This window comes from Vicia villosa, linkage group LG3 (genome assembly GCF_029867415.1).
Source record: "Vicia villosa cultivar HV-30 ecotype Madison, WI linkage group LG3, Vvil1.0, whole genome shotgun sequence".
In the NCBI taxonomy this organism is placed as follows: domain Eukaryota; kingdom Viridiplantae; phylum Streptophyta; class Magnoliopsida; order Fabales; family Fabaceae; genus Vicia; species Vicia villosa.
In genome coordinates, this window is record NC_081182.1 from 198,839,908 (window position 1) to 198,850,168 (window position 10,261).

At 33.5% G+C, this 10,261-nt stretch overlaps 2 protein-coding genes across 5 annotated transcripts; both read left to right on the top strand.

Moving 5' to 3' along the window:
* Nucleotides 1–1,134: 1,134 nt before the first annotated feature.
* Nucleotides 1,135–7,358, top strand: LOC131593263 (putative disease resistance RPP13-like protein 1). 4 transcript variants are annotated; one of them, XM_058865627.1, is made up of 7 exons: nucleotides 1,135–4,707; nucleotides 4,814–4,948; nucleotides 5,131–5,211; nucleotides 5,648–5,785; nucleotides 5,910–6,033; nucleotides 6,349–6,470; nucleotides 6,611–7,357. In XM_058865627.1, the coding sequence occupies exon 1, from the start codon at nucleotides 1,242–1,244 to the stop codon at nucleotides 4,704–4,706; it is 3,465 nt and encodes a 1,154-aa protein (XP_058721610.1). In that variant the 5' UTR covers nucleotides 1,135–1,241; the 3' UTR covers nucleotide 4,707; nucleotides 4,814–4,948; nucleotides 5,131–5,211; nucleotides 5,648–5,785; nucleotides 5,910–6,033; nucleotides 6,349–6,470; nucleotides 6,611–7,357. The 4 variants fall into 4 exon arrangements, with proteins under 4 accessions (XP_058721610.1, XP_058721609.1, XP_058721611.1 ...); XM_058865626.1 differs by having other exon boundaries at nucleotides 4,814–5,211; nucleotides 6,611–7,358; XM_058865628.1 differs by lacking the exon at nucleotides 5,131–5,211 and having other exon boundaries at nucleotides 6,627–7,358.
* A 659-nt stretch (nucleotides 7,359–8,017) lies between these two features.
* On the top strand, nucleotides 8,018–9,830 carry LOC131659704 (uncharacterized). The gene is made up of 3 exons (XM_058928858.1): nucleotides 8,018–8,627; nucleotides 8,697–9,304; nucleotides 9,525–9,830. Exons 1-3 carry the CDS (start codon nucleotides 8,018–8,020, stop codon nucleotides 9,828–9,830), a joined length of 1,524 nt encoding a protein of 507 aa, XP_058784841.1.
* The last annotated feature ends 431 nt before the right edge of the window (nucleotides 9,831–10,261 follow it).

Here is a 10,261-nt window from a genome sequence, read left to right on the forward strand (position 1 = left end):
AGAAATTCATGCTATCACATGGGTTCCGTTTGGATTCATATTACGCGTCGTAATATCTTATTTGTCAGTTTTGAAATTTGTTTTAGAGATCATAACCATTCACAAAATCATAAATATAAACTAATAATATGTATCAAACTTTTTGTATTGATCCAAGTAGTCTTTTCAAATATTTGTAATAATTAGTATACACTTATTTGATACAATATAAACGCTTAGAACCCGTGTGTTCGCTTATAAAAATACTTATAATTTATTTCTGTTTATAAAAATAGTTCTATCAACAATATAATTTTTCGCGTTTGTAAAAACATTTGTAACTTATTCTCATTTATAAATATAATAGTATCAACATTAAACTTTTTTCCGTTTATAAATATAGAGTAACGGTTATGCACTCGGTTAGTCCATCCAAACCATTCATTATTATTATTTTATATATAATTAAAATAAAAGTCAAACATAACTTAAACTTTAACGGTTATAATTAACTGACGGTGTAAAACTACTCTACACCGTCGGTGTATTCCCATTAAATTTTTATAAATATAATAGTATCAACAATAGACTTTTTTTCTGTTTATAATAATTCTTTTGAGTAATAACTCATCTCCGACTCGAGATTACTTTCTACAATTATAAACAAATAATATTGAAATTATAGAAAAATCTATAAGCTGTCGGTGGTCATCCAACTTTATTTATTAGTTAGTTGGATAATACGGTTAAATTAATTATATTTCAATTAAAGTTAATTATTAAAATAATTAAATTTGAGTTGTCATTTTTGAATTATTCCATTAAATCCTTATTTCATTTCAAAAGTGTGAAAGAATAAGATGAAAATAGAGAAGAAACTTCATTTGCACATTATTATTGATTGACAATAGAAAATAGAAACTAGCGGACATATAAGTTATACACTTATTATTATTAAAAATACAAGTTGTACACTTATTATTATTATTTTATCAATATTTGAGGGAACGATGAAATTAAATATATTATCAATTTATGAGGGTGAATTATTAAAATGATTCTTAATTTATTTTTGGTTGACAACTGTAGCTTTTTCTTCTATACGTTGCAACTTGCGACAACTTGTGAACTGGCATTTTCTATACGTTCCAACTTGTAACAACTTACTAATAAGTCTTTGTGAAGCTGCATTTTCTTCTACCTTATTGCATTTTCTTTCCACTTCAAATTTTCAAACTATTCTTACTCTCTTGAACTAAGTTATGGCGACTATTGTTGGAGGAGCACTTCTTTCAGCTTCCATGGAGATGTTGGTGAAAAAGGTTGTTTCTGGTGAGTTTCTTGATTTGTTTCAGAGGACTAAGCTTGACAATGTTCTGTTGGAAAAGCTGAAGATAACATTGCTGAGTCTTCAATCTGTACTTCATGATGCTGAGGCCAAACAGATCGATAATCCGGCGGTCAAGGAGTGGCTGATTATGTTGCAAGATGCTGTCTTTCAAGTTGATGATTTGTTTGACGAAATCAATACTGAGGCATTAAGGCGTCAAGTGGAAGCGGACCAGGTTCTTAAAAAACTTTCTTCTCCTTTTAAAAGGTTTAATAAAAACATCAATTCTAAACTTCCAAAGTTATTTGATACACTAGAACATTTGCGAAAGCAAAAACTTGGATTAAAAGAAGGTGATTCCAACTATGTTTGGAATGTAACTCCTACAACTTCTGTTGTGGGAGATGAATCTGCTATTTATGGCAGAGATGCTGACAAAAAGAAACTTAAAGAGTTTTTGCTGTCTGAAGATGGTTATGATGGTGGAAGTAAAATAGGAGTGATTTCCATAGTGGGTATGGGAGGGTTAGGAAAAACAACACTAGCTAAACTCCTTTACAATGATCATCATGTGAAGAATAAATTTAAGGTGAGAGGGTGGGCTCATATTCCAAAAGATCTTGATATTTTCACAGTCACTAAAACCATTCTTGAATCAGTCACTGCCGGAACAATTGCAGATACTAACTTGGATAATCTCCAAGTACAATTGCAGCAAACTTTAAGTAACACAAAGTTTTTACTAGTTTTAGATGATATATGGTACGGAAAATATGTTGGTTGGAATAATCTAATTGATATATTTAATGTTGGGCAAAAAGGGAGTAAGATCATCATCTCAACTCGAGATGAAAGAGTTGTACTACCCATGCAAAAATTTCTCTATGTCCACCATTTAAGATCTTTGGAAACTGAAGATTCCTGGTCTTTACTAGCCAGGCATGCATTTGTAGAAACAAACCACCAAAAACATCCCAATCTAGAAATAATTGGTAGAAAAATTGCCAAAAAATGTGGTGGCTTACCATTAGCTGCAGTAGCATTGGGGGGTATTCTTCGCACCAATTTATCACAAGATCATTGGAGTGATGTATTAAACAATAGCATTTGGGAACAGACAAATGATGATGTGCAGCCAGCTCTGCTATTGAGCTATCGGTTTCTTCCAGCTTCTTTAAAAGGATGCTTTGCTTATTGTTCAATTTTTCCAAAAAACTCAATCTTAATAAAAAAGATGGTGGCTAAGTTGTGGATCGCAGAAGGCTTAGTACCTCGGCCGGAAAGTGAGAAAAATTGGGAAAAAGTAGCAGAAAAATACTTTGATGAACTAGTGTCAAGGTCTCTGATACGTCAGCGGTTCCTTGCTCGTGTGGAAAGTGGCTTTGAAATGCACGATCTCATCAATGATTTAGCTATGACAGCTTCATTTCCGTATTGTATTAGGTTGGACGACCATAAGCCTGATCAAAGGGTGAGACACTTGTCATACGACAGAGTTGAATATAACTCATTCGATAAATTTGTAAAATTGCATGGATTAATAGGTCTGCGAACCTTTCTCCCCATGCCATTGCAAGGTTATTTAGAGTATGATAATTCTGTATCGTGGAAGTTAATTTTTGACTTGTTGTCGAAAATGACACACTTACACGTGTTGTCACTTTCACATTACAAAATTATCACTGAGTTACCCAACTCAATTGGAAATTTGAAGTATCTGCGATACTTGAATCTCTCTAGCACTGAGATTAAAAGGTTGCCTTCAGAAACATGCAAGCTTTATAATTTACAGACGTTGTTGTTGTCAAGTTGCCAAGAACTTACTGAATTGCCAAAGGACATTGGAAAATTGGCGAAACTACGCCACCTTGACATCAAAGGAACTCCATTGGAGGAAATGCCTATACAACTATCTAGACTTGAAAACCTACAAACATTGTCGGATTTTATTGTGAGTAGCGTTAAGGATGTTGGATTGAAGATTGAAGATCTAGGAAAATTTCCACATCTACGAGGAAGCCTTTCCATCTCAAAACTTGAAAATGTAATTGAACCATCCCATGCTTCTCAAGCAAACTTGGGGGTGAAAAAAGAAATTGATGAGTTGGAACTAGGGTGGTCTTATAGTGCTCCTTCAAACTCAAAAATACAAAGTGTTGTATTGGAACGACTGCGCCCATCGATAAACTTGAAGAGTTTGACCTTCTCAAGATATGGTGGAGACAAATTACCAAATTGGTTGGGTGATCCTTTATTTTCCAACATGGTGAAGTTGACTATATCAAAGTGTAATGTTTGTTCAAAACTGCCATCCCTCGGACAGCTAGGTAATCTTAAGGAACTTTCTATTAGTGAGATGCAATCTATAAAGAGTGTTGATACCGTATTCTATGGAAGTGGTTCTCCTTCATTTCAACCATTTACCTCTTTAGAGATTCTAAGCTTTAAAAATATGCCAGAGTGGGAGGAATGGAAAATGATTGGAGGTACATCTATAGAATTTCCTAGTCTTAAATGCTTGTCACTAAATGAGTGTCCAAAACTCAAAGAAAACATACCAATCAACCTTCCTAAGCTTGAAATATTGTCACTTGAAAATTGTTCCGAACTCAAAGGAATTGCACCCAACAACCTTCCTTCCCTTATTGAACTTGAGTTACAGGATTGTCCTCTACTGACGAAGTCAAGGAATTCAGATGATATTACAAGCCCACCATTTGACATATTCAGCCAATTGATGACTAGTATGAATTCTCTTCAAAAGATGACCTTAAAAAACATTTCGTCTGTAACATCCTTTTCGAGAGACGGCCTTCCCAAAACCTTACAATCTCTCATAATTGAAGATTGTGAGAATTTAACTTCTCTGCCTGAATCAATAAAAAGTCTAACTAGCCTTCAAAAAATGTCAATTATTGGCCTTCCAAATCTGCAATCTTTTTCCATAGATGATTTTCCTATCACTTTACGGGAACTGCGGGTTGGTGAAGTTGGAGGGATTTTGTGGAATACAACTTGGGAACATCTCACTTCTCTTTCAAAGCTGCATACTAGGGGTGATGATATGTTGAAGGGGCTGATGAAAAGACAAGTTCGGTTTCTACCAACTAATCTCACTTTGTTATGTATGGCTTGTCTTGAAGATATAGAATGTTTGGATGGGAAGTGGCTTCAACATCTCACCTCTCTCCGTACACTATATATTGATGATGCACCCATGCTCAAATCGTTGCCGGAAAAGGGGGAACTGCCTTCCTCTCTTAAAGTATTGCATATCATTGATTGTCCGTTATTGGTAGTAAATTTGCGGAGGAAACAAGGGAATGAGTGGAGTAAGATTTCTCACATTCCGAAAATATATGTAAACTACGAAATCATCAAAGGATCAATACATTAAGGTGAGTGACCAAAATACTTCTTTCATGTTTCTTGTTATAAATGGCATCCATCAACAAATATATTTAATTTCACATGTTTGTGGATAACACTTTCTTCCTAATACAGGTTTTGGTTCCATTTGCGGTTCAAATTGAAATGAAATTCTTCCTCATTCTCACATCAAAACCCATTTTATTCTTGCTGAAAAGGATTGAGAATTCCTACAGCAGACAAGTCACATTCTCAAAGAAGGCTAACAATGTGAGTACTTCTTGTTCCCTTTGCCAATTCATGAGGTTATGGGGGTTTCTATTTTTTTTATATGATAAAAGAGAAGTGAATAAATGAGCTTTGAGTATGTTTGATGTGACTGTTACAGTTTTGTTCCATAATTCACTATATGAGAAACAATAAGCTTAAGTCTAACTTAAACAATCTTTCAGGATATTTATTATTGCAATACGAGAAAACATTTGGACTTTTTCATTGAATTGGTTGGTGCTGAGTGACCTTCAGAATAACTTGTAAGCAAACATAAATAGTAGTTTGGTCCTTCAGAAAATAGTAGTTTGGCATTTGTAGTTTGATTTTGTAGATTCCCCTTTAGATTTATAGACTTAAGATGCTGAGAACCAAAAAGAACCAATGAATTTTTCCCCTAAAATTGATTAATTAGTTAGTATGATGTTATACATGACTTTAGAAAAATTCTTCATATTATTTTTTGGTCATGTCAATAACATGTATTGTCTCGAAGTCATCATTTATGCAACATTCAGTTGGATGTATTTTTGAAGTGTAAGTTTATCAAATGGAAAGTAAAAAAAGGATTTGTGTTGAATTTCAATTGCCATTATAGATATTTCATCAAACTGCATATTTTTATTTTTTTGTTGTCTACCGCTTACAAATAATCTCCTGTTATGAACTTGGTATAATATGGACCTCACAAACAAACAGGATTGCAAGAAAGTATTTGCATGTCTTTTCTAAAAGGGCTTCCTCAATATTGATCTGCATGGCTTGGGTGAAAAATCATGCCCCAACTGCAGTTTACTGAAAATAAATTTGTGTGGAAGAAACGAGGAAAGAAGTGGGGTAAGATTGGTCATATTCCCAACATGTTTATAGATTATGAATTCATCATACTCACATGAGTATATGTCCCTATGAGTTGCTCAAATACTTCTTCTTTCATTTTTCTTGTTCCACTTGCATGTAGGTAATTTGGAGTTGAAATTCAGAATTCCAACAGCAAACAAGTCAGATTCTCAAAGAGGAGATCAGAAATGGGTTGCTTTCAACTATGTGTCTCAATTTTCTGATTTTGTTCCACTTGCATGCAGGTATTTTATCATTCTCCTGTTAATATATACAATGATCAATGATACATGTATAAAAAATGATATTTTTCTTTTCTAATAGAGTCATGAGGGTATTGTGATTCCTAATTTTTTCATGATAAAAAGAGAAGTGAATAACTGATCCAAAACTAGTTACCTAATTCATTGATGGATAAGTTATGGCCTTTGGAGGAAGTAATACACGAGGTTCATGAAGTGATTGATAAATATTATGAATTTTTTTCCAATTCTAATTATTATGACTTTTTCTCCCTTCTTCATTTGTTCATGAGTTGTGAATCTTCTGGTTTATTGCAGGTTCTGAAAACGGGGTTGTTAAAAATATGTTGGATTTTGGCATGTCTTGTGTTGGGAAGGAGTTCGTTAAAGATGTTGCCACCGAAACTATTTTGATGAGATTTTGGCACCTTGAAAGCATGGTTAGCTCTTCTCTTTTTATTTTTGTTTCTAATTGGTTATCTTCCAGTCATGCATCATGTTTCAAATGAGTATCAATTATGTTTGTACCACTTTGTTCAATTATAAAGCTTGACACAATATTTCCATTTTCTAATGTTAGGTTTGTGTTTGCTCAGTTGGAGGTAGATTCATCCAATGGCTTACCCAACAAATCTGAATGATGTCCAGAAACTTTCCACGCCTCCGTATAAAGATCATCCACATCAATCAAGACACCTCCAGGCATTCAAAGAACAGAAGAGAGGCACTACAACACCATCTTTTTATTGTTTTTTCGTCCGATATGACTCATTGTTTACCGATAAGTAAATAGGTTGCTCGAGTTCAGATGCTCTATCAAATTGTAATCTGTAAAACATATGTTTGATTAATACAACGGAACTGCAGCTGCTCTGCAGTCGGAGACGTAGGCACAATTGGCTGAACTTCGTTATCAAATATCGCGTGTTCAGTGTTTCTGTTTTTTTTTTTTTCATATTTGTTTTCTTTTGAATTGGAATTTGTATTCTAACAATTCCAAATGCAGTGGCTGAAAACTACTCCCTCTATCCCAAAATAAGTGTCTTTTTAGCCCTAAAAAGTTGTCCCAAAATAATAGTCTCTTTACTTTCCCAATGCAATATTAACTAACTTTTATCAACTTTACCCCTTATCTACACTCTTTTCAAGACATGATAATATATAACACCCAATAGTAATTAAGGGTAATTTTGTAAAAATGTTATCTTTATTGACTCAATCATTACTTTTCTTAATCTATGTGTAACAACCTTAAACGACATTTATTTTGGGACGGAGGGAGTATATCACAACAAAATGATTAGTAAGTGGTTGAAAACTCAGATGAATAAATGTCAAACACGTGTTTATTAATGCAGTTCTCTTGGGAACACTGATGTTAAGATGCAAGAAAGTACTCACATGAAAACCTTTAACTACTTAACTCCTTACTGTAACTCCTTACTGTAAGGACTAAGGACTGGTAAATTGATATTTTTCTAACATATTACTTTTCTTGTTATGTCACATTACTTGTTTAGTCATTTTGCTTGTCATGTCACTTTACTTGTCTTGTTTTTTATAATAATTAGATTCTTGCTTGTCAAGATAGTAAAGTAGACCAAATCTAATGATGTTTACTATTTAGAATAGTGTTGTTTTGGATTTTACTTCCACTACAACAAGTAAGTTCATTGTTTGGCTCTATATATTTGTAGTACTTTCAAACTTAATGAAATATATGAAAAACAACATATCATTTTCCTTCAAAAAAAATAATCTTTATTATTTTGTAATTTCTATCCTTCTCTTCTCCACCACCTTCCATCTCCCTCTATTTTTTTACATGGTATCTAGAGCTTCATTGATCTTAACGGGTCTGTGAAAAAATATATCAACAATAAAATTCACAAAAAACCTTTAAACACCATAAATGGCTTCCAACAATAGTTCTTTACCTCTACCTCCTATGTTTGTAGGAGAAAACTATCATTTGTGGGCTGCAAAAATGAAAGCTTATTTGAGAGCTCAAAGTTTATGGGATATTGTGGAAAATGGAAGCAACCTACCACCTCTTCCAAATAACCCAACAGTAGCTCAAATAAAATATCACAATGAGGAAGTGTCTAAAGAAGGAAGAGCACTTGCCATAATACATGCAGCACTACATGATGATATATTTATCAAGATCTTGAATCTTGAGATTGCAAAAGAAGCTTGGGACAAGTTGAAGGAGGAGTTCCAAGGAAGTGAAAGAACAAAGAAGATGCAAGTGCTGAACTTGAGATGGGAGTCTGAAGCACTAAAAATGAAAGAAACTGAAACTGTTAGAGAATTTTCTGACAGAATTTCAAAGGTTGTTTCACAAATTAGATTGCTGGGAGAGGAACTCAGTGATCAAAGAGTTGTGGAAAAAATTCTAGTGTGTCTTCCAGAGAAGTTTGAAACAAAAATATCCTCTCTTGAAGAAACTAAGGACCTTTCTCAAATCACACTTGCAGAGCTTGTTAATGCTTTGCAAGCTACTGAACAAAGAAGATCTTTAAGGATGGAAGAAAATGTTGAAGGTGCTTTTGTGGCCAATACCAAAAGCAAAAATCAAAACTACAACAGTTTTGAGAAAAAGTATTTTGGTGAAAAGAAAGGAAAAGGAAAAAGAGAGGAATTCAACAAAAAAGGAGAAAGTTGGAAAAAGAAATTTCCACTTTGTCAATATTGCAAAAAAGATACTCGTTTAGAAAAATATTGTTGGTACAGGCCAGATGTTGAATGTAGAGCCTGCAATCAACTTGGTCATGTGGAGAAGGTTTGCAAAAATAAAGTAAACCAACAGGAACAACAAGCCAAAGTTGTTGAATACCACCCACAAGAGGAGCAATTATTCATGGCTTCTTGCTATTCTGACAATAGTAGCAAAGAAACATGGCTAATAGATAGTGGGTGCACTAATCACATGACTCACAATGTTGGCATTTTTAAGGAACTTGATAAGTCCTTTTACACCAAAGTTACTATCGGGAATGGAGAACATGTCGATGTCAAAGGAAAAGGTGTTGTAGCTGTTGAAACTCCCTCAGGTGTCAAATATATTTCAGATGTTTTATTTGTTCCTGAAATAAATCAAAGTCTTTTAAGTGTGGGGCAAATGATGGAAAAGAACTATTCATTGCATTTCAAAGACATGAGATGTACTATTCTAGATCCTTTTGGATCTAAGTTAATGACGGTTGAAATGAGAGGTAAAAGTTTTCCAGTAGAATGGAAACAAACAACCATGCATGCATTTCCAAGTACTGTTCGTAACTCCTCCTCATGGCATAAAAATTTTGGTCCCTTTAGTAACTCAATCTTAAAACAAATGAGTTTTAAATTTTTTTTGTGAACAAGTTGGAGTCCGCCATCAATTTACTGTTCCTTACACTCCTAAACAAAATGGAGTAAGTGAAAGAAAGAGTTTGGAGACCAAAAAAATTTTTGTTAGAAAAGATGTGAAGTTTGATGAGTTCTCTAAATAGAATTGGGAGAAAAGTCAAGTTGGAGGTCCAAGTAAGGTATTACCTATGGAGGATAGTTTGGAAGATCAAAATTCAGAAGATGGAGGAGAAAATTATGCTAGTGATGTTGATTTTTCAACACGAGGTACTAGAATTTTGGATGATATTTATGTCAGGTGCAATATAGCTATATTAGAGCCTACATGGTATGTTGAAGTTGCTAATGTTGAGGAATGGACATGTGCCATGCATGAGGAGATAAAGATAATAGAGAAAAATCAAATATGGCATCTTGTAGACAAAGGAAATCAATTTGGAGCATTGTAATTCATAAAATCAGATGTCAGACATAATGACAAAAGCTCTTTTCAAGGGAAAGTTTGAAGAATTGAGATCAATATTTGGAGTATTCAAGAAAAATCTCAAGGAGGAGTGTTGGAAATTGATATTTTTCTAACAAATTACTTTTTTTGTTATGTCACATTACTTGTCTTGTTTTTTATAAATAATTAAATTCTTGCTTGTCAAGATAGTAAAGTAGACCAAATCTAATGATGTCTACTATTTAGTCTACTATTTAGAATAGTGTTGTTTTGGATTTTACTTCCATTACAACAAGTAAGTTCATTGCTTGGCTCTATATATTTGTAGCACTTTCAACTTAATGAAATATATGAAAAACAACATATTATTTTCCTTAAAAAAAAAACAAACTTTATTATTTTGTAATTTCTATCCTTCTCTACTCCACCACCTTC